Here is a 26,196-nt window from a genome sequence, read left to right as displayed (position 1 = left end):
ACTTTTTAAAAGTCTTTGTCATTTATAAAAAAAAACATTTATTCACATGACACGCAGTGAAAAAAAATAATACGATTATCTGATAGGTAAGTATGTGTTATAATTTTTTTCTCTTACATATATCCCAACAGAAAAATGCAACTAATGTAATTTTCGTCAAAATAATTAGATAAAATTCTATTAGATATTATATTCTATAAGATGCCGAAAGGCGAACCTCGGGTTGCCAAAAACGACTCAAATGGAATAGTACAAAACTTAGATCCATTAGAATTTAAATTCAAATTCCATGAAGTATTAATATTACTAGTATTAATATTATAATTAGATAACAAAATTTGATGAAATACATTAGATTTTGATTAGATTAGTCATTTAGATTTATTTTAAAATTAAAAAATATATTTTACACGATGATTTCAAAAGTATTAGACAAATTTCAATAAACGATTTGCATTTGTTAAATTTTCACGGACAGGAGAACGATTTAGTAGATCCTTGTTTTTAATCAAAAATAAGGTTTTATCCACAAAAAACATAATGAACATTTTATATATATTTTTTCTTGCTGAATGATAGTAAGTTTTGTAAATCTTGTTTAGTATATTAATAATAGGTACATTTTAGTTTTAAATTATTGTATATAATTAGTGTTCTTTTGTCGAAATATTTGGATCATAATATTATTATATTCACACCACTCAGTTTTATAAATATGCACATATTTTTTTAAACTTGGAATACTAATCAAGTCATATCCAGATTGAATCTTTATGGTCACAAACATTTTCTCTTTAACATCTCGGTGTAATTAAAAGAATACGGATAAATATATTCCCGTGAAAATATTATAGTATTGATACCGAGAGGAATAGGTGGGGAACTCACATGTATGCTGGCAGCGTTCTTCACGAGTATCACCTTGATTGAGGGTTGTGTGGACATCAGGACATATAATTCAAGATAAAACACGTCTTTGATTTGACAATTTCCCTGCGCAGGGACGTTTAATTACATTAACTTTCCAGACATTGGTTGGGTTACATTATTAATTACACTTAAAGGAGTCTTAGATTTAGCTACGGCACAGTCACTATGTGGGAGCACTATGTGGGAGCACGTGTTTGAACACATTGGCCAAACGGCGCGAAAACGTTTTGTCGGGGACGCGACGCGTGGTTTTGAGGTGGTTATAGGGATTATTAATAACACAATAACGGGGAAAGAGATTCACTAACTTATCATATTGAGACAAGCGTGGCCAGGCCACGCCGAGCACGTGGTCCTGGACACCTACCACTCTCCCGGGAGAATTTGTACTGCCCGCAATTATCTACGACGGATCTATCGGTCATGAGACAAGAGGGAGGGGCAAAGGGATGAAACAAAAATTACGGTAAATTTTTGTTTGTCTCTCGGCAAGTTACCATTTCCTAGTAGCTGGGCTTAGGTATTCGCCCTTTTTGCCCGTGGATACCCGAGATTCGCATCGTCGTTTTGAAAGATAATGTTTGTGAGGTAGGGCTGTGCAACCTTTTAGTTGGGGGGGTGTTTTGATATTAAAGTTAAATCGTTGATTTGGAATTTGGAACTGTCGGGCATCAGGGCCTTTTTTATGTCTGGTGACAAACCTCCATACTGCAATTTGTTTCGAATTTCATATCAGCGATCACGTAAAGTAAATGGGGCGTGTATTGATAAAACAAAGAAAATTTCACTAATAAATCGCGGGGGTTTCGAATGGTTCGCGTTGGTAACACATTGATAGGGTTTTCATGGGGCACGTTTTTTCGACCCGCGAGCGGGATGCTCAACGGGTTATGAGTCTCGTGCCGTCGGAGACGCCATTTCGTCTTGCGAGATTTTTCTCGGCAAGTGCCAACGATTCTGGAGGGGTAGCCGGTTTCGGTAGGGTGTCGTCACATGATCGGCTTCTTCGGACTGCTGCAGTGGTCGGGGCTGGGTCGCCTTTTCAGGGGTAGGCGGGGGGTTGCGGAGATCAGGTGTCGTTCGGCGGGAGGTGCAATTTGGACGTGTGCTGGGGTGCGGCGACTCCGTCGCAAGATTGACGCGGGGATGCGAAGACAGGGCTGAGTTCTCGTGCTAGGGGTCGTCGGGCAGAGGGGGGCGACCTTGACAGGCAGGTCATACCCTGGACTTTTCCAGGACCTCCGGTGTCGGTGGTCCCCGGCAGCTGCCGGTAGACGGGGGGGGTGGCTGCAGCATCGTAGGAACGGTCGTTCTGTGAGAACCCACGTTCGTGGCATTTTCGGGTTTCATTGCACTGATTTCTTATCATGGACATTAACGTCGTTTTAATTTTTGGCGGCTCGCAATATTTTTTTTTAAAACACTGTGTATTAGGTTGAACGCCCCTGGTTTTGATTTTTATCTTGTTTGGTTTACGCGCGAATTTGTTGTTACTGGGTTTGTCTCGTAATTTTCACTTTGTTTTAACGGTAGCGTGGGCGAAATATATTTTTGTTTAGGGTTTTTTTTTAATAGGGCGCCAGAGAATTTATTTTTATTTATAAAATTCACAAAACTGTGGGTTTGATGTCACACACTTGAGTATCTCAGGGTCGTGGTTCCCGAAGTCGCATTAACTTCGTTCGCCTCACGCATGGGCGACAGAATGATACCGAGAGGAATAGGTGGGGAACTCACATGTATGCTGGCAGCGTTCTTCACGAGTATCACCTTGATTGAGGGTTGTGTGGACATCAGGACATATAATTCAAGATAAAACACGTCTTTGATTTGACAATTTCCCTGCGCAGGGACGTTTAATTACATTAACTTTCCAGACATTGGTTGGGTTACATTATTAATTACACTTAAAGGAGTCTTAGATTTAGCTACGGCACAGTCACTATGTGGGAGCACTATGTGGGAGCACGTGTTTGAACACATTGGCCAAACGGCGCGAAAACGTTTTGTCGGGGACGCGACGCGTGGTTTTGAGGTGGTTATAGGGATTATTAATAACACAATAACGGGGAAAGAGATTCACTAACTTATCATATTGAGACAAGCGTGGCCAGGCCACGCCGAGCACGTGGTCCTGGACACCTACCACTCTCCCGGGAGAATTTGTACTGCCCGCAATTATCTACGACGGATCTATCGGTCATGAGACAAGAGGGAGGGGCAAAGGGATGAAACAAAAATTACGGTAAATTTTTGTTTGTCTCTCGGCAAGTTACCATTTCCTAGTAGCTGGGCTTAGGTATTCGCCCTTTTTGCCCGTGGATACCCGAGATTCGCATCGTCGTTTTGAAAGATAATGTTTGTGAGGTAGGGCTGTGCAACCTTTTAGTTGGGGGGGTGTTTTGATATTAAAGTTAAATCGTTGATTTGGAATTTGGAACTGTCGGGCATCAGGGCCTTTTTTATGTCTGGTGACAGTATATAGTAGTATTGTTACCACTACTTATATAATTTAATTTTAAATACATTTTCAACGGGTGATGATAGTTTCAGTATTTCAAATATTAAGTTATTTATTATACCTGCGTAATGTTACATTACATTAAGTAATTTTGGTACCGTATACGTGTCTGATTTTAGTGCGAATGATTTATAATAAATTGTGTAATTAGATTTATATTAGCCTATGAAGAAATGCAACTTTGTGTTATATTCGACCTTTTAATTTTTACACCGTCCGGTCTATTCTATGCTTATCGACCGCTAAAGTGATAAAGTGAAAAATATTATCAAACTTAGGGTAGGTTTGTATCAAAATATTAGCACTTATTGTAACAATTACACGAAGCCGGTTTTTATTGTTGCAATAAGTGCTATATTTTAACAGCACCTATCTTGCTGCTGTTAAAATATCGCACTTATTGCAACAATAAAAACCGGCTTCGTGTAATTGTTACAATAAGTGCTAATATTTTGATACAAACCTACCCTAAGTTTGATACTATTTATCAATTTAGTGTTCGATAAGTATAGAATAGACCCACAGGAGACACTACATATTCCTATATTTCTCTAATATTAAAAAAAAAACATTTTTTCGAGCATAAATTAATGCGCTGTGTTTCTGATCGATAGGGCATATGTTTTCACCTCGCTATATACGTAACATTAGTAATTTTTTCATATTATTGAAATCAATGTATGCTTGGCCGCAGGGTCTCGTACGTCTCGAATGATTTATAACTAAAAGGTATTCCTTTACATGCAGAGACAAACATTACGTTCACTACATGACATGGGAAACCAAATAAAATAAATTATAGTAGGTATAAAGAATATTTTAATAAAGTTGGGCGTAATATAATAAATAAACACATAAATAATTAAAAGTGCATAAAAATACACCGAGTCAGTTAAATATTTTAAGATTTTATATACTTAACAAAGTCTATCTAAACTCATACTCAAAGTAATAAAATATATCAATATCTGAAGCGATTCGATTGAAGGATGTGCATTGCACGCGGCCGTCAAAGGGGTATACGGACAAAACAGAACATGGAGAAACAGAACGGTGACAAAACAGAACGGTAACAAAGCAGAACAGCCATGGGAAAATAAATTAAAATATTTAATATATAAAATCACCGCATGTTGGCCATTCGGCGTAAAAACCTCAATTTATCTGCTAGATTTTGATACCTAATCATGCATAACTTCACAGAATTATTAAACTCATTATTTCGCTGTACCTAGTCACCTAAACATTTTGAACATATTCTATTGATTAAGACGAGAATATATACCTAGCTTTCCGGCAATACCGAGCTTAGTCCCGTTTAATTGAGACTTTCCAGCGATTAGTAATGCAGAAATTATAATTATAATTTGATTTTTTACGGCATATTGAAAACCTGTGTTATTAAAAATCTACACAACATAGAGATACGACAATTTTAATATGAAATGTTATATTTTTCCTGAAAGGTCATAGTTCTATTTATCACTGTTCTGTTTTGTCACTGTTCTGTTTAGTCATGTTCCGTTTATTCATGTAACCGTCAAAGGTTCTGTCATTGTTTTCATTTATTTTGAAGTAGGTACTCGTATCTTCAGATTAAAATTTTTCACAGCGCCATCAGCCCTTGCATAATATGCTTTTTACATATTCTTCTTCTTTTGGTACCGTCGGATAGCAGTACAATATTTTAACCTGGTCCAGTCAAGTTAGATCCCGAACACATCTCATTAAACCACTTACGGGAGTTGCATTGCCAAGAAAATATTCTACCTTCTACCTTTTTTCCATCATACTAACAAATACTACAGTAGAACTATAATATTATATTATACGAATGCACCAAACGTAAAACAGCTATCCATTTCCGCCGTACCAACGTCCATAGTAATATATATTAGTGTCGTACAAAAAAAATAGTTTCTTAGAAATTATATTAATTTGATCATATAAATTATTTTTCACGAGGGCTGCCATATTCATCGAGGATAGTTCTGCAATACGTATCACCATGAAGTCACAATATAGTATGTTCATTATTCAAGCGAAAATGGTGATTTACCTATAACATACCATTTATAAGCGTGACGTTGGATACTTTTTACAGAAAATAAAATGTAGTAAGAGTGACACCTAGTGAGAGAAAACGATGCATTCAGCTTCATGTAAGATCAATCGAAAATATTAATTGTAATAATATTTAAATTAACCCTATGTAATTCGTGCGCAGTAGAAAAAATCTCAATCTGAGCAATTTCGTGGTTAAGTTTTACCTAGGTAAGCGATGTATAATGAATAAGTTACGTACTATTATAATTAAAGATCAATGACTGATGTCAGTAATATCTTTTCAAGAGATGCAAGGGAGAAAAAATTGAGTTGATAATAAAAATTCCCACCCCCATGGCTAATTAAAGCGCCTAGTTTCAAAAGCCTCTAGAACTATTAAATCTGTGATCTTCATGTATTTATTTTTTTAACCGTTACATTCTAAAAAGTATGTTGGCTTACCATTTTAGGGGTATTTGAAAAGCACACTCAACCATTTTAGCGGGTTTTGAAATTTACCCCAACTTTTGATCATACGTATTGATGGTTTTTAAGGTTCAATCTTTGGCCATCATATAGGTAACAAAAACATCCATCTAAACACATATCTAACTCAAAAATTTTCAAAAACCGTTATAGGGGCTTTTGAAACTAGGCGCTTCAATGATGACTTGGAATTAGAATAACTGTCCATTTCCCACAGGCCACAACACACTACCTCTTTTTTACCCCTACCATACAGCATCAATATTAATAAATATAAACTCACTTAAATAAACTCAAATGTTAATGTCAGTATCCTATAACACTATAAAAAGCTCACCATATGAGCGAAACGCGTGTCATTGAAACAATACTTAAATGTAGTGAATATGTACCACAAAATGATAACCCATTTTATAAATTAGACATATCTTAATTATTTATCGGCCACTTTATTGTCAGTTTTATTTTGTAAAAGCTTTTCCGCAGTCAGACATCACAATTTCCAACAATAAACATGTATTATTCATCAATTTATTACATAAGCATTAATTGTTGACGTGAGACCATTACAATAACTCTGGTATGCTGTGGTTACAATACCACCAGGAAATAAAGATATTTTTATTGAGCATTCAATCAGACAATAATATCTGTATTCTATAGCGTTGATTGTAAAAATAGCAATCAAAAGTAAAATATTAACATGATTCTGAAATCTGTCTTTCTACCATAGATAATCAGTAACTAGGTATTACAACTTTACTGCAAATAATGGTGGTCTTTCAAAACATATTGAATTATTATGATATAAATTTCAAAAAATTTCAAAACCCTCTGATAGTTCTAGAGTTACTACTATTTATTTTATTTAGGTAGCTACTACAGATTGAGTTTTCCTATATTTCATCAATATCAATAGAATTTCAATGATTATCTTTTTACTATTTGAACAATAGATTTAGACTCTATATAGAAGGAGTCTCATACGTATTCCGTATTTGGAATTTTGAAGGTAGTTCTATTTTCGAATCGAATGATTATACGTATATTGTTAATAAATTGCATTACTTTTCTTCTTCTCTTGGCAGCCCAAAAAGAATAAGGCGCCATACGTTCTGGTTTAAAGTATGTTGCTTTGTTTATGTATCCAATAATATAAGAGTTGTGCATGATTATAATGTATTGCTTTTGGATGCTTACATAAAATTTCCAAATGAATATCTTTCCAGAAGTATTTTACAGCTGAATTTCAAATTACAATCTCTACTTTGATACGCCAATATGTGAGAAATATCATATTGAAATCTAACTTAATCATATACGATCAAATCCTATGAATTTAAGTATTCTACGCTTATTTAAGCAAAATCTACACATATAATTACGTACATAATTAATTACTTGGGTGAATCAGATATATATATAGTAGAAGTCTAGAAACTAATCTGCGATGCAAAGCCACTTATAAAATAACGTCTTAATAAGTCGGTCCGATGTCTTTTTTTTTCTTTAATTTCATATACTTAGGCTCCATCTTTATATACAAAGGTTATTTAATATCGTTGATTTCTACCAACAATATCTCGGCTCTTTTTAAAACGTTGCTAAAAAGTGTACTAGACATGATACTATTTATGCATAAATGGAGAAAAACAGCATTATATTTAAGCCTCTTAAGAGCTTTAGTGCTAGAATTGTTATAGATGATAATTATATGTATACGGTTTGCAATGTCGTTATTTGCATATACCTCATTTAAATGGTAAAATGATAATAGAAAATAAATAAGTAGAAAAAACGGAAAATAATTTGAAATAAGCAAAATTAACACAAACATTTTGAAATAAGAATGAATTCGGTGATACGCATATTCTAGTAGAGAAACTAGTCGATTTCATAAGTTACAATGCTTTTAGTATAATATGCAATACCTATACATATCCCATAATCTTTAATAGGATTCATAGTTTATTATTATAATGATGGATTTAATATTTACAGTATTTTCTCATATAACAACAATCTTTCACCTGTAATGGAACAAGTAATTTACAATAAATAATTATTATTATCTGAGTAGGGCGGGGCTGTTTTAACCTTTTCATTCATTATTGATAGGTTTCATAAACGACCTGGCATTATATCATTATCAATATTGCTTTTGAAAAATCATTATTGTAATTTACATACCACTAATAGAATACAAACACTCAAGTTCGTGACACGGCAACCTTCGCTGATTAAAGTAATCACGAAAATATGCTTCACGTGACTGGGACATATGTTCCGGATGCCACCAGAAAGTGCGACACTCCGTATCCTCGCGGCACAACGTCAAGGGTTCCATTGCCGTAGCCAGCCCTCCCTCATCCTGCAGCGGCGCTACAAAGCGACCTACGCGCTGCAGCTCTGGCATGGCGGGAGGCGCAAGTATTAGCAATGAAACGAGGGAAGTGGCGCGGAACTTCTGCTTGTCTTATGCCCCAATGGGGCATGACAGGGTGAAATAAGTAAGTTAGTAATAGAATATATTTTTAATACATGTGTATACAAAACAATAAACTTATATCTATAGTTTTAAGTGGCCAGTCCAATGTACGGCGTAGGTGCACGTAGTTATATATTTATTTATTGAAATTTTACTACTGAAAAATCGAAATTTACCGTGAACGACCTGTGAAACTTAAGTGAGAAAACCAATTTTTTGACTCAACTTACAATTTGGACGCCCTCGTGAAATTCATATTCTGCACAGATCAAAGCAATGTACCTACCTGTAGGGTTGCAGCTATAGCTGACTCTCCTTCGTGTATGTTATCTATGCCTCAATCGTTAGGTTAGGTTAGACTGGTTAGAGTGATATACCTACGCACTGCATGGTTGATGTGACGATTTTGCTACGGTTCTCCCGGCGTGACGAGGCGTTAGACCAAGAAAAATGTTATGACCTTGCGCTTTTCTTATTTTCCGAGGTTAAAGCATTTTATATGACAACATTATATTATGTATTTAGTTTTCAAGGTAAATAATAGTCCCAAGTATCATAATTTATGTTACAATATTATTATAGTGTATGCCACTGAATGGGTTGATAAGTGATGTTAAAAAATAAAAAGGTAACATCATATTTTTCGAATAGAAAAAGCACCAATCTGAGTCAAATACCTCGATTACACGTTACTTACAACAAACTTAACGCAATGTTTCTAAAAAGAAAATAGTTGAGCAATGTATGTAAGAACAAGACGTACTATTTACCGCTAAAAATACAATCAAAGGTATAATAATAATTATTGTATTTGAGCATTTCTTCGGCTGCAGCCAAAATGTGAGTACAATGACCGCCTATGTTAAATAGAGCGTGGTATTTGTTACACTTTCATTTACTTACTTGTCGATTTGATTTGACGTTTTAATAATGTGTAAATCAGTAGCGTACAGAAACGCACTATTTATTATGAAACTGTTTTGTTATCTTACCTATTTTAATTAAAGTTGCTCCAAAATTTACAACTGCAACTGGATGACTATATTTTTGATTGTATTTTACAACTTTTTTATTAGCTCGTATTCTTGTTTGTCCGGTGGTTGTTTATCCAGTTCAAATCTTGCAATCAATTTTTAACTAACTTTCCGACTAGCTAGACATTTGAAACTTTTAGAATATCTCAGAACACGATGCCAATGCATTTTTTTTAATATTTTTAGCCATCTTTAAGCAGAATTGAATTCATTTTCGGTTTATTCTGTTTTGTAGGAAAAGTTATTTCAGAAAAATCCGTAAAAAGTAAAAGACTCTTATTGGTTGCTAAGGAGGTGGTCTTAGCAACTAAATTAATAATATATACGTGCGTTACTATGGAAATCAAAATGAAATGTTAAAATGACATTTCAGTATTCTATATTTGTTTGTTTTTTATTTACTTCACATCAAGTACAAGTTTGAGCATATTGAGCATAATAATTCAACAGAAAATTTAAAAACGTTGTATATAAAAAGTTCTTTAAATCTTGTAATTATTTTTCTTATATTCTATTAAATATATTTTTTTTTATGTTTTTTAGTACATTTTATTTTTCACTCTCTTATAAGTACTACCGATATGTTTTCCTCTTTTAATCTTTTATACTAGCTCCTCGATGTATTTTTCATAACTGTATTTTATATTTGATTTAATTTGATTTAATTATGCTTCTTGTGTCCGCAAGTTATTAGAGCCATCACTTTTTCTTCTATGTTATATCTCATATTGTACTTTTTCTGATGTGTTTGATCCTGTCGGTAATAATATAGTTATGTAAATAAAAAGAACTTCACGTTATAAAAATTTTTATTTCACATATTTTTTTTAATAAATATTAAAAAAAAACATTAAAATTATGAATTAGTCAAAAATCTTTTCTTTTCATTGCACAAAGCTCAATAAACTAAATTTAAAAAATAAACATGACCATAAAATATAATGTAATAATAAATCTATCAACTAATTCACATTTTATAACTTTTTTTTAAATTGTATGTTTATCTTTGACGAGTGGTGTATTTATTAATTAAGACATTTTAAAATATAAATTAACAAAAAAAATATCTCAAATGGCAAGTTCAATATTTTTCCGCTATGTGCCTCTGGTAGGTGGATTATTCATCTTAACGTTCAATGGCTCAGCAGAATCCATGACCATTGGATAACATTTTATGCCAACATTGACAGACATGTCTTTTCAACTTTGTAGAATCATAAAGGAGATTTCTTTTGGCCGTTTGGATTATTCAGGGTTAGAACGGTGTTCATAAATTTATTAGCGATCACAGAGTAAGGGAAACAACATCAAGTAGTAGAATGGCTTTGGGTCAAAATCCCGAATGCTGAAATCCCGAATGGCCGGAATCCCGAAGGCCGAAATCCCGAAAAATAAAAAAAATTCAAACAGTAATAATTTTCAACAACTACCAGGAGAGACCAAAAACCATTTTTTTGTGGAAAAATGGATACTAAGATATTTTATATATAAATCGGCCATTCGGGATTTTAGCATTCGATATATCGGCATTCGGGATTTCGGCCTTCGGGATTTCGGCTTTCAGGATTTAGGCTTTCGGCATTTCGGCCATTCGGGATTTCTGCCATTCGGGATTACAGCATTCGGAAGTTCGGGATTTCAGCCTTCGGGATTTTGTCCTGCACCCTAGTAGAATACGTGTGATGAAGTCTTCACTTAGAAGTTTGCAAGTGAAAGGTGTATGAAGATAATTTTAGCTATTTTTTTTATTAAACTATCAATAGTTTATTACTGACCATTTATATTATATTTATAGTCGATAATCATATTACAACATAGACAAATCAAATACCATCCGAGTACAGTTATTTTCAAGCCAAACTCTTTGATGTAAATACTAATGAAATTATATTTAAATAATAATTGTGTTTTCTATGCGACATACTTATTTTTAAAAATATCTTTATGTTTTAATCTATTCGTGATTTATGTTTGACTATTATTTTCGTTTAAATTTGTTACGCCAATGGAAAAATGGTTTTTCACAGACTAAATGATGTTAATAAAAATCGTTATTTTTTACTAACAGAAATATCAACGATGAAAATTATGAGAAAAAAATGCATATTTTTGCAATAGTTTGTTGTCTAAATTATAAAAATATTATTAATATTGTTCGATTCTATTGAGTGGCAATAATTCTAAATTTACATAATATGTAATAACATCTACATTCATTTCAAATTATATGTAAGCTCAATTTTCTTTTGAAACACTTTTAACCATACTAAGCATTGAAGGGTTTCCTTGCCGTACAAAATTGCATTTTACTTTGTCACGTGTTGGCCGTTTGAATAAAAAAATCAACCCATTCCTTACAAGTGAGATTGTCATATTGTATCATTAATGAAATCCAGAGTTACAAAGTGCATCATTGGCTGGAGAATCATATTATATTGATCTTAGTCAACTCCAAGATATCTCTTTACACCTATTCTGAGCTGTAGTTGAAACTCAACATATATTATCTCAACGTGAGTATTCCAATTTGTATTCTTTCTACGAGATTTGTTATTAGGATTTCAGGGACCACGTTTCTTTCCCCTTTGCGATATAACAATGTGTGTCAATATTAAATTTGCCGGCACTCTTTGTGAGAGCAAAAATATGACAAGGACACTCTAAAGTCTAAATTAAATAATCCAAAGAAAATTATTAAAAAATAATTAAATATAAACGAATAACTACGATAAAAAAACTTTCATAATTCGACGTAGCAAAGAGACCGTTTCAGACGGGACACCTGTGTCGCACTCGTATTTAATAAGGAGGCCTTTGTATTCGAATAAAGGGTCCATTGTATTATGTTTATGAATACCCCAGAGTTAATGAGTCAACGCGTGTCCGGTAGACGTTTCCGTCGGCCACTACATTCTCAAGCCGCCGATTCACCTGTATTTATTACCGCCGTTCTAATTTATAACGCGAAATTATGCGTTGACTCATTAGCTCTGCCGCGTTCATAAACATAATACAAAGGCCCGTTTATTCCAATACAAATGCCTTCTATATTAAATCGAGCGCGACACCAGTGTCCCGTCTGAAACGGGCCTTATTGTCCCAAGACATTCTCAGCTACCACTCTTCTCAAACCAAAAATTGTATAATAAAAAAGATTCTGTACTGCTAGGTCATGTGCACCGTTTATATGATCATTAAAACTATCAAAAAATCTAAATATCGATGACTGCCGTCTTCGTGGTATACCGAAATGGAAACCGTTTACTTTGTATTGTATTATGATTACAATAATTCAACTCCATATTACGAAGAGATTTGTCAATACATATTATATATTATAAAATATATTTCCCAACTATTTTTCGGTGTCTGTCTGGCATTTTCACTCAATATGTGGCTCCTTGATACTAACCAATGATATATAAAAATATATACTATATTGAGTAGGTATACCGGAATACTTTTAGTCTGATTAATGAAATATATACATATCAACATGAATAAAAGCAAATAATAATAATTAGTAAAATCGGTACAGTCAAATAACTATCGTCGTATTTTGGTATTTAAAGTTAGAACTATGCCGATCCAACATCTTAATTAATTATACAATATTATAACAGATAGGGACGTGGAGAGAATTTTTAAGGAAAACTATGGCGTCCTTAATAAGGTTGTCGCGCTCTTGAGAGTAGGATAATTATATTTATACAATTAGTAATAAAAAATAAATAACAGCTTCTTTCGTTATACTATCAAGTTAAGTAAGATATTTTATAAAACTATTCCAGCCCAGTAACAGAAATTAAAATTATGTGATTATGCAACAAAACCTTGTCATTTTAATTGAAATTTGGTTTGGAAAATATCTGATTTTGCTTCCTCTACAATAAATTTCCAAGTAATAATTGGCAAGTTTTGAATAGTGCAATCGTCACTTCATCGCGCAATAAATTTAGTTGTTGCTCGTTACGGTCCACGATAAATGAAGTGAATCAGAAATCCGTTTATTAATGAAGTCAATCTATGATTGTCAAACGACACATAAATTCATACCGTTGTCATTTTTCATCTAAAAATAATAGTCCGTCTGAATCGAAAAGCTTCCATAAATACCGATATACCAGAAATATAAATGATAATATTATTCTTTTTGAATCCTATTATTTTAGTTGGTTTGGGGTACGAGATAGACGACGAGGTTAGGAGACCGCAAGCGTTGATTAATTTTGAAGGACCCTAAAATTTAACATGAAATACTGCCTTTTACAACAAGTTCTTGTTCAATCAGAAAGCTCGCGACTGACCAAGTAAATGATCCTAGGAATCTTTCAATATCAGTGGGTCTATTTTATACATAAATACATAAGGCGGCTATCGACAACTAACGTGATAAATACTGTCACTTTATCATATTATGAATCAGTGGCGCACCCAGGGGGGGGGGGCAAGGGGCCCTGGCACCCCCCGAAAATGAAAATTATTAGACTGATTTTAAACATTGAAATTGAAAGCCCTTTGGGCTTAGACAAATAAAAACACGGCAAAAAAATGATTTGTAATAATTCTCCAGCACCCTTTTTAGAAAAATTTCTAACACAAAAATTTCGAAACACTAATGTCAGGTTTTTTTAGAAACCCAATCCCTAATGGAACTGTCAAAAAATTCTCGGTGTCCACCAGAATTCCGGAGTGGTGTAGGTCATGGCTGGGCTGACAGGGCTCTAGTCTGGGGGCCCGGGCTGTGGGGGGCCCGGCGTGTCGGGTTGACCAGATAAGTGAGATAAACACACATCATAAATTAGCTTTAATAGTAAAAAAAAGTCGCCTGCGGCGCTATTATACTTATTACCCATGAACATTTTCAATTATTTATATAATTGTGCAAAATCGCCAATAATTCACTGTATAAGTACCCTTAATTTGAAAAACGTTTATGTAGTTTTTCACACTGCCTTTAATCTTAGCGATAGGTGGGGGGCCCCCCAAATATCCTAGCCTGAGGGTCCGCTTCTAGATGTGGGGACCATGGTGTAGGTACACCGAGTGCAATAGACAAAATACCGATAAACGAGAAATAAGGCTGTGAAGAAGAAAAAGAGCCTATATGACTAATTTACATTCTCCTCCTTGGCCCCCCCCCCCCCCAATATTAAATCCTGGGTGCGCCACTGTTATGAATGTATTGAGGTATTACAATTGTTACAATAAGTTAACCGTTTAAGCTGTCAAAACTCGCGCTCTAAAGTTAACACAGCCAAGAGAGGGTCTATTAAAACATACCACTTTTTGATAGATTAAACGGTTAACTTATTGTAACAATTAACCTCCTCAATACATAAATATGATCAACTACCGTCGATTCCCGCTTTGTGTGTAGAATTAATAGCTCCGCAGTAAAGTCAGTTACGATTCTCAACAATGAAAATGAAAATTTATAAATTCATATTAGCATGGATACATGCTTTTGTCTTGACCTCCCGGGCGGATTCGTTACGAAAAATCGCACAGGCATAACGAAAAATAATGTCACAAAAGTTGCGCGGCCGCTATTCTTTCTGAGAATAATGTCCTCTCACAATTAATAATTTTAAAAATTCATGTCCACCTTCAACACCGTTTTAGAACATTTTTAAGCAGTAAAAATGTAGAGTTGTTACTTCATAACTTTCCACCCCGTAATTAAATATATTACCTATTTATTCATTACTACATAATATTAATACAAGTGAATATCATTTGATCTAATTTAATGCGAAGTAATCAGTCGAAGAGGCGTATCAGTGCAGTAAAAAAGTGCAAAGTTATAAAGCGTATATACTCTATGAATAAGTAAATAGTCATATATAATTCGTTAGCTACAGAGATTGGTATTATTTTCTTTCGAATTTGGACAACCATCATTCAGAGAATCAGTAGGCAAAACATGTATCCATGTTTAATAATTTTAGCCGTCAGGGTTTAAGTAACCATCATCTGAGGGGCCCAGGGGGCGGATATAAATTTTACAGAGTATTATAATATTAATTTGCGTAAATAGATCGATGCATGTAAATATAATCCAAATACATACCTACACATTACACCATGTCAATGGATTTATTTAATTCCCAGGAAAATATTAAATATATTATTATCATAAGCATTTTTGGAATGCAAAACTAAAAAACAAGATTATTTTTATGATTATTATCATATTTCCGTCTATTTTCCAACTGGAAACATGACGTGTATTTTTTGGATATACCTGCTAAGGCTTTCAATTATTAATAATGTATTGTTCGAAATAATAATAAATGCCCAACTAATTCAATATAATTATTTGTCATCAAACAAAAACTTTTTTTTTACTCAGGCGACGTCGGTTATTTATTCTGTCGGTGTTATAATGTCAGAAGAGTTTCTTCGCGAAAAAGTTTGCGAATCTCCTGCCCAGCCGACCAAACGAGCGGATGAAACATCAATACGTTCCATAATATATTTTTTATAAGTGCTTGCAACCACAAGTTTGTGACACATTTAAATGAATTGAATTATTAAGATGTCAACGGTCCGCGGGTAAATGCAGGTGGGGAGAAATAATTCAAAGTGTTGCACAACACAAAGACGCCGCGCAAAGGACTGCGAAACTGAGAATAATAAAAATGAGCTGTTTGCACTGAAATTGATCATTATTCAAAGCTAATAGCCAACGAGAAAGGTACTAACTAACTCTCTTTGTAAAGAAAATTTTATTGTGAAAAACTTACAAATTTATTATACAAGCACCTTTTCAGCTCAGCATAAATAAGATAGATACCTATCTAAAAAGATACGATAGCAAGCCATATAAAATATACCTTAATAATATTGTGCACGCAGAATTTGATAAAAAAAGTAATCTGAAGTTTTGATGAACAGTTTATTAAAAAGTGCTACGATTTATAATATAACATAAAGGATACCCACCACCTTTTCTTTACTTCCAGTGAAGTGTTTTTTTTTTAATAATATTATGTGTATTGTGTTAAATGTTCATGATGTTTTATCGACATTACAATAATCTTTTGTCAAGTGTCTATATGAGTTTGTTTGTGGTTTAAGACGACATTGTTATCGAATAATTTGTATTATTTAATCTCTATAGTACAACTATTATTAAAATTCGTGCGTAGAAAAATTGAAAGTAAAAGTACGATCATACTTTCAATTGATTGAATAGTTTGACTGTTTTCCTTTTCACGTTTTCAATCAATTTAAAGTCAACGATTATCGTGAATTATTGTAGAAAGTATTTATTTATAATAATACTCGATGCTTCACGGACGATTATTTTTAAATAATTTTATTCAGAAAATAACTAAAAAGCGTTATCTCTTAATTATTATTTGAAAGGTACCAATAAATCGTAATGTGTCTCGTTTTAAACTACATCCTTATTTATATAAGTATATATTATGACTAATAATTACTAAAAATTAGTTATTATTATTCTTTTCACACATTTATATTATTATACAAGAGTGTTTGTTGCATTTTACTGAGATAAACTTTCTTATTTAAATTATGCTTAGTTTAGAAGACAGTTGGTACTTATATCTTTTTGTATTGAGTTTTGTTAAACAATCAAAATATTCTGATGCATTAGTCCATTTTTACACGGCATACTTACTCTTTTGGCAAAATACTAGTTTAAATAATTATTCATAACACCCTCTTTTATATTTTTCTCATATACCCAGATGATGTCACCGGCACTTTTATGTCTGCTGGCTCTAGGAAGCTTGGCTTGCCTAGCAACAGGAGCTCCAATTTTAGGGCTTGAAGATGAAGAAATTGAAGACACAGCGACTGTTGAATCAACAGTCAGAGAAGTTAGAGCAATTAAGGTAAACAAACTAATATAAAAAATAATATTATCCACTTGATGGAATTTAAACGAATATCATGTTAAAGTCATCTCAAATTTGAGCATTTACAATAACTATTATTCGATTTTTTCTTTTGTTGTTGTCAAAAAATATTCGAATTGTACACGTCATAACGTAACAACAAGACAAAATGATTAGCTAAAGAACTAAGATAGCTTGTTTTTTTAATAAGTATGGTGATTTTTATTCACTCTTCGAAAACATACATAAAATTGTCACATTTAGCTATATACGAGTAAAATTAATAGAATACCTACTATGGACGATAAAACCAACGTAAAGGAAACCAATGAGAAAGATTTATGAAAAACAACTTTACTTGTCAGTATCGATAATAGAAAAATTATAGAATTAACTAATATTTTGCTTGAAAACTACGTTGTATTACGTAAACGGGGTTCAATTGATAAAAATATTAGGTATGCTGTTACCTACCTATGTTGCGCACGTAGGTGATCATAGATCTTCATTTTAATCTAATTTCAGGACGACGACTTGGAGCAATCCCCAGCCAACTACCACAAAACATACGACTCCGGCGATAAAGGAGACATCGGTTACTCGCGTCAGAAAGCCGATAAGGGAAAAACAGGATACCAAAATTTCGACTCTTTCCACAAGAAGGGAGGTGATTCATATGGTTACGAAAAACACGATTCGTATGGACTCAAAAACAAAGGTGGCGCCGGAGGACATTCAGGAAAAGCCGCTTATACCCAAAAGAAAGGAGACGGCAAAAAAGGTATATATTTAAGGTTATAATTTTTCTTCTAAACTGCTGAAACTTGCGACCTCCACTGACTGGAAGTTAGCTCCGTTACCCTTGACAATCCTCTTTCTTTCACTCCGTACCATTGGTACAGAGAAGTCCGCAGCGTTCTTCACGTGATCATTTCAGCAAATCTTGAATCTAGATCCTTCCACGTCCACTTCATCCTTCAATTTTCCCGTTGACTGCCAATACGTTTTACACGACATAATGTCTTGGATGTGCAGCTTCTTCAGAATGGAGATTTTCGTAAACTTACGTGTATATGTAATTCAGAGAATCTTTCTCCAACACACTATTTCAAAATCCGTTATCTGTTTTTAAAAAGACGTCCTTTAATGTGTTCAGTTGTATTTGCTTTTGAAAATTTTATCAGCGTAAATATGGTGGCTTTTACTACCCCTGTTAATCTAATGACTTCAGATTAACAATATCCATTTTCGGTTCTTATCTTATTGAGTGGGTAGGTAACAAAAAATACGTATACTATACCTTGTCTAAATTAAAATATATATTACATTCTATCTTTTCAGCCAATTATCAAGCTGCTGACGATGGCGGTCACTATGAAGTAAATGAAGAAAGGTATGTAGTTTTTTTTATTTCAATATAGAAAGGCAATTGCTGTCATAATAAAAAGCATTGGATTCACGTAATGTAACATTTGTTAAGTCATTGTGATACGTGACTCTATCAATGTAGTACAAAACTGGCAATATTACCACATTTACTACGTTTAACTTTCATCAGAAAGGTTTTACTCGAAGCGCTTGAGGCGTTCGTTTCATCAGCAAGTACCAAAAATTAAACAGATAATTATTTTTTGCATCATAAACTTTCAAGTGGAAAAATCATCGCAGCATGCAATTACTGTATTTTTAACAACCAGTGGCAGAGCTTATCGCACTGGTTAAATTTTGAAAGGGGACCTTCAAACCTGTCATAAAATACATATAAATATGATATTAATACTAACGACTGAAGGTACTTGATGGAATTTGAATTTAAATTCTAATGAATTCACACTCTGTACTATTCCATTTAAGTCGCTTTTTGCGACCCGGGTTTCACCTTTCACCAAAACGATTTAAATGGAATAGTACAGAGCTTGAATCCATTAGAATATAAATATGACATCAAACGCAAATTCGTTTACGCAAAATAATTAATTGAATGCACCACATGCAACTATATTTTTTCCTAAACGTTGATTGGTTTAATTTTTAGCCAAAGCATAGGGCCACCGCATACCACACACAACCAATAACTTTCATGTATTCATATCGGTGCTAGAATACCTAAACAGTTACTTCAAATTCACGTAAGCGTAATTCGTAGCTACGCCACAGTAAATATAGGTATTTTAAAATGAGTCCAGTGCTTATTCAGTTTGTTTTAAAAATAACATTATAAATCGAGAGTATATTTTAATTTACAAACAAAGATAATTAACATGTGGATTAGTGGGTATATTGTGTCTAGACCTCTACACGTCTACGGCGTAGACATGTTGAAATGACGTAGCGGTGATGATTTTGCGGTTATAGGCATTACAAATTATTAAATGCAGTACGAGGAAACTATGTTATACGTAAATCAATAATAAAATTAACATAAGGGGACCCTATATCAAAGCCATGTCAGTGTTTACGTATGTTATACTGTTTTGAAGAAATCTCTAAGGGATTTTTCTTGTAGGGCAATATTCTTATTATCTTTAGTGGAAAATTTATCGTTTATAAACGATTTATTCATCGTATGCTTTAAGATACTTTAAACACCTATTAATGGTATAATAATTTGTACTCGTAACTACATTATTATAGTCTCTAAATAATTTTGTGTTTTGAAATATCTTTAACTGTCAATTTATTAGTGCTAAAATATTCACTTGGCAATCCGTAAATTATTATATATTTATAAATTATAAGATAATCGATTAATATCGCCCGCTGTGATTAGTTCGATTCCCGTATCTGGCGAATTGGCACGTTTTTTTATGCAGTTATGCAGGCAATTAATATGTATTTGGATCCGGGATATGTAATTGGTAGCTTGACTGAATGACTAAAAACCATTTGTCGTACAATCTGTATTATTAATAAATCTCTTAGCAAGATTGCCAATATCCACACTGTATTGTAAATCATTTTCTTCAATGATATAGGTACACATTATTATACTATAATATAATATATGATACAATTTGTTAATCTATCCTTGACATACATACTCTACAACAATAATAATACGTGTCGTTGTATATGAACATTTCTCTCGCTTATGCAATATTATATTAGAATGAATTCTAAGGTAAAGTCGTAAACTCATAAATCTTTCCCTAAATTATTTTTAGGTGCACATTCTTAAATCATTTTCATACGTTGTCATGTAATATATAGGGCATAAACCATTGATTGATTCATTATTTTAACAATACATAACTTTGATACGTAGCAGGTTAAACAAAAAAATTGGAACTAGTGATTTATTTCAACAAACTTCTCGTCCTCAATCTGCCTGCCTCCATGGGACGCTACTGATAACATAGCCTGACTATAGAGAGCCTTCAGTAAATCCAGCGCTCGAAATGGAAAATTTTACATACTGGAGCGATCGATAATTTTACAAAAATATTAACATAGTTATCAATTTGATGTGTATTTTCCAAAAAAATGTGTTAGATTTTTTTGTTATATGGTATATCTAGCTTAGACGTTCAAATTATTTTTTCAACGAGAGAGAGCAATAATTTTGGGGATTTTAGGAACCAGAATGGCGCTCCGGTCATTTAGTTCCTTGTGTAGGTATATCTAAATAGATAGTCCTTATATTACGAGTTATTATTTTGTAATAAATATTGGGTTTTGTCGATTATAGTAGTGACGGTGATGAAGAATCTTCAGACGACGATGGCGAAGAGTCAGAAGGAGAAGAAGGAGACGGTTCATATGATGGAGAAGCAGCATCAGAGTCGGACGGTGGTATTGAAGAATCTGGCCATGATGAAAACGATGCTGCCAATTACGAAAACCCCGCTGGATACTCTTATGGAAGTGGAAATGACTACGATTTTAAATAAATAAAATTAATATTATATCCTAAGTTATTTGTTGTGAATATATGATAATAAATATATCCTAATATATCAAGCTTATGATAAAATAATATAAATTACAGATCTCTCAATCAAGCAAAATGTTTCAACAGCTCTTCAGGTTGCTACTTACTCAAAAATAACAAGGGATGTTGATTTACATTTTGACTGATTTTTGTAAGCTGATTATTAGGAAAGTATATATAATGTATTCATCATTTTTTTATTCTTGTGTAAATTAAAAACATCAGAAACTAAAATATTTTCTTTTCTTTTTATAATACCTATACTTATACGTTTTATATCCTTTGACTCAACACTGCACAATATTATCAAGACGGCCAGTTGCAATATACCTCACAATAATTATTATAAAGACCTCAATTTTCAGGTCTGTTATAAAAAAACATGTTCACAAAATATCTAATTTTGAGCACACGTCGAATAATTAAGCATATTGTCAATAATAGATATTTTTAGTGTGACGTAAGGAAGAAGATAATTACTTTATTGTACCTTTCTACAGAATGTGTTAAAAACTTTATACGGCGAACTCAATAGCGATAGACTGGCGATGCTAACCATAAATTTACAAATATACACATTACATTATATTAGGTACATAATGTATATTCCAAAATAATAACGAAAGCTTTTGATAATTGAAATTTTTGTTTAATTGAAAAAATAACAAATACTAATATTCTAGTTATTTGTTTGGTTTTAATACTTTTAATCCATAATAATATTTCCTAATACGATATTACAACATTAGTGAAGTCGTAGGTACGTAATTAAGATAAAACGAGTCTCGAAATATAATATTATTCTATGTGGAAAATTACTATAAATAAAATTCAACAGCTAACATTAGTAGCCGTGTCGTTTCACCAAGAAATAACAGAAATTGTAGCATTTTATATCTTGTTCTTGCACATAAATTGGAATTTTGCAAAAGCAACGTTGAACTTTTGGAATTTTGAAAATATCGATTACCCTCCTTTTAAAGGCTTTACGGCTCGTCTTAAGGGCCCGCTGAAGAGCCCGCCGTTCAAATATAATTCAGTATAAAAAGGACCTCGGCGTCGTAACTACGTCAATTTAAATCGATCTTTTCGCAAAAATCACTAATCATCGGAGATTTTATTTCAAGAAATATTATTATTATTACCGATAATTTCTGCCGCGCGGAGAATTATTATTATTTTATGAACACCTGCGAGATGAAGCCGATCAGAAAACAGGGCTGTCAAAATAATATTAAGCATTCATATTTTTTAAATGGTAATTTCATCATGGTTTTTAATCAAACCTGTGCAAGTACGTACTGATAACTTGGGTGGATTTTGTAGCAAACATACTATTGATATATATACGGGTATATTATTATTATAACCCAATTCAAATTGAACATAGGTTAATACTCAAATACTATTATAGTATGTTTATGATTTCGAGAAAATAATACGATGGTATAATTAATCCATATCAATTATTTGAAAACATTACATTCGCACTTTGCACAAAATTACAAACACATTCGAAGTTTGCCGCACACGTACAGACCACGTGATATTTGTTTACGCAAAATCGTCGCTTTTCAAAATGGCGAATTTGATTACCAGATTTTACTGCGATGAATCAGTATGTTCCTTTTTGTCTTTTTCTATTCGTAGGTTTGTTTACTATGTACACCGAGAAATTTCCATTTATAAACTCGGAAACGATTTTTACAGAAGAGTTTTGGAATATAATGCAACCAAAACTGGAAAAAATTCTATCATGGGTGTTGACTTCCTGAATTAGCTAACCCCAGGTCCATGCCACTACGTGAACCACAGTGGATATTAAGCCATTTCCACACTGGCAACAAGTTGCTGGCAACCTCATTAAATTTTACGATACTTACCATAATTGCTTAAGAAATTTTACAATAATTATCGTAAAATCTAACGAGGTTGCCAGCAAATTAACTTGTTGCCAGTGTGGACCCGGCATTAGGTGCACAAAACTTAAATAATATATATTATAAATAAAAAATTAAAATTATAAATATATATTATGATTTATGTCTTCGACAGCCCTGATGAAATAAATGTGAAATATGAGTCGGATCAGTCACAGAGCAAATTTATTAACACAAACAACTTTGACACGACCTTTTTATATTAACTAGTAGACCAGATATTATGGACCACATGTTAAAAAATCATATTTTCAATTCTCAAGGCCAATTCTGTAGAACGTCCTCTTAAGTAAGCACGTTCGGCGGCGCGTTCAGCGGCGCGCGCAACTCAAACGTATAAACGTATAACCAAAAAAAGACTTTGTCTACGAACATTTTCACACACGGTTATACGTTTGAGTTACGCGCGCCGCTCAACGCTTCGCCGAATGCGCTTACCTAAGACGAGCCGTTAGAGCTTAGACGGTATGTACCTATGTAATAAATTTAACGTAATATTCATTAATATAACTCCACCTAATTTATACAATTGTATATTTTTTTATCCAACCTCGAAGTCAACCTAAAAGCTGAGACAACTGTGAGATATTATAATATGAGTTCCATAAGTTCGCGGATTGGGTCAGAGACAAAAGAATATACCTACCTATATATTATTATGTTTTATATTTTTATTTTTCAATATAATCTCCTCGGACATGAATACACTTCTTAGATCTATCGATTAATTATTTTTCTAATCCTTCATAAAAATAATTTTTCGATTTACCTTCAAAATGCTCATTTACGGCTCCCTGTACTTATCATCATTTTTTTAATAATTAATAAGTATGTCCTTTCTTTTTGTATAAGGTGATTGTTAGTAATTTTTAAACAATCACAAACACCTAGGCTTTTAGAAAATCTTATAAATTTATTATGTTTTCACAGGGTCGAACCCATAGCTCCCGGATGGAAGCCCAGCGCCATACGCACTGCATCACGAGAGCCCCCCGACTCATCGTCATCAAAATATTTTCCACGAATTTCTTCAAATCTTTCTTCAACTTTGCAAGTCTTTCTTCACATTTGGAAACAGGTACCAATAATCACTAGGTACCAGATCAGGACTATGGTGAGGCAATTCCTGGAAGCCGAATTTTCCCATAGCAGCCATCGCAGTTTGAGCCTTGTGAGCAAGCGCGTTGTCATGAAGTAAAAACACGCCTTTTGTTTATTTGCACCACCTTTTTACTTTAATAGAATATTTTAAGCGACATAGAATATTAGCGTACCTAGTACCTATATTGTCCTGTGATGTTGGTGCCTTTTGGTTTATAATCAACTATTAACAGGATTCCTTGTGAATCCCAAAACACTGTTGCCATCACCTTCCCTGCCAATTGGACGACCTTAAACTTCTTGGGAGCTGAACCACCCTTTTTATGCCACTGCGTGGACTCCTGTTTTACCTCAGGATCATAATAATGAACTCACGTTTCATCTCCCGTAACAATTTCGTTGGTAAGTTCCTTTAGACAGCAGCTTTAAAAACTGCTCTACACAGCAGTTGTTTTGAATACCTTTCTGCGACTTCGATTAGTTTTAACCGATCATTTTCCATAAAGACACTGTCGTTTTTTAATACCATTTCATGTGTAGGTAGTGATGTCACTACTTGACCTTCCACAACGGTCATCATCTTCTAATGATGCTCTAACTTGTTTAAATAAATATGACCATTATTTGTAAATCATGATTATTTTACCCCAACAAAGAGTGCCATAAACCAATTTAATTTCATTTTCGATGGTTTTTACACTTAGCCCAAGGAATTTAATTACTACACCGAAGTCAATGACATTTTTAAAATCATCATAGACTTTCATTTGTTTTGTTCTTTTGAATATTGGAAGCGATTTTGGAATAATCAACTTGAAATTGCACAAGTATACCTAAAAAGTATTACCTTAACAATAAAAAAAAATATTTTAACTCCAATACGTACTACTTTCACCACTATTCCGCTTACATTTATGGAACTCATTCGTAATTATAATAGCTACCTAGATGTACATACCAACGTTTCATATCATCAACAACATATTTGGACACGTCATCATTACATACGAAAACCCAAAATTTAAATGATCACCCGCCCCCGCCTATCAGAATAATAATAGATACTTACAAATTTTGCGATAGTTTTGATAACGAAAGACGAGTTTCAAGTGACGACATTCAACATACATAAATCACATTGATTAGGTACCTATATAATAATAATACTTATGTAATATGTTATATTTTCACCTACTGACTAGGACTAGGTACATTTTTTTATTAAATCTATAAAAATATGTTTCAAATATGTACAGTGTTTTTAAATTTTACTATATTATTCTTTATTTATGAATAAATTAGTTTCGACGGTAGATTCCTAGTTAACTTTTTAATATTGATTTTTGTGTACATACGTGTATTTTCATTAATCCTCCGACTAAAGATTCTAATGAATAATATTATAACACTGCCTAATTATACAATGTTATGTATCTTTGGCTAGGGCATGCACTCTGGTACCAATACATTTTTTTGTATATCTAATCATTTATTTTTACGAACGATTTCTAAAAAATGCATCCAAAAGTATGTAGTTATTGTTAATGCACTGACATTAAATAATTATTATTCTCGTAACGCCTTTTATAAACAATAATAATTATTATTTAATCAGTAGTTTATCTGTTGGATTCAGTATGATTTTAAATTTTACTTATCGCGGAATTTGTGAAACTTTTATTTGCCTATAAAGTATATTATTATGCTTTAATAATTATTTATACCTATAAATTTTCATATTCTACAATCAGATATACTTACCTACTTCATTTAATGAACTATTAATAATATGAACATTGTTTTCCTAATGGTACGGGGGAAAAGATAATATTGGACAATAGATAAATT

At 33.0% G+C, this 26,196-nt stretch overlaps 1 protein-coding gene across 1 annotated transcript; it reads left to right on the top strand.

The window, feature by feature from the left end:
• The first annotated feature begins 16,116 nt into the window (after positions 1–16,116).
• LOC147064027 (uncharacterized) lies at positions 16,117–21,373 on the top strand. Its single transcript, XM_085959235.1, has 5 exons — positions 16,117–16,205; positions 17,227–17,373; positions 17,902–18,157; positions 18,718–18,769; positions 21,065–21,373. The coding sequence occupies exons 2-5, from the start codon at positions 17,227–17,229 to the stop codon at positions 21,264–21,266; spliced, it is 657 nt and encodes a 218-aa protein (XP_085815361.1). The 5' UTR covers positions 16,117–16,205; the 3' UTR covers positions 21,267–21,373.
• The last annotated feature ends 4,823 nt before the right edge of the window (positions 21,374–26,196 follow it).

Source organism: Rhyacophila brunnea, unplaced genomic scaffold (genome assembly GCF_057557595.1).
Source record: "Rhyacophila brunnea isolate RB1 unplaced genomic scaffold, BYU_Rbru_1.0 scaffold_8, whole genome shotgun sequence".
Lineage (NCBI taxonomy): Eukaryota > Metazoa > Arthropoda > Insecta > Trichoptera > Rhyacophilidae > Rhyacophila > Rhyacophila brunnea.
This window is presented reverse-complemented; position numbering and strand designations above follow the sequence as displayed.

Excerpts from the sequence above, each read along its gene's own strand:
- LOC147064027 (XM_085959235.1), top strand. The coding sequence starts at position 17,227 with ATGATGTCACCGGCACTTTTATGTCTGCTGGCTCTAGGAAGCTTGGCT. Across the intron at positions 17,374-17,901 it reads GAGAAGTTAGAGCAATTAAG|GACGACGACTTGGAGCAATC; the intron begins GTAAACAAACTA and ends ATCTAATTTCAG. Across the intron at positions 18,770-21,064 it reads TATGAAGTAAATGAAGAAAG|TAGTGACGGTGATGAAGAAT; the intron begins GTATGTAGTTTT and ends TGTCGATTATAG.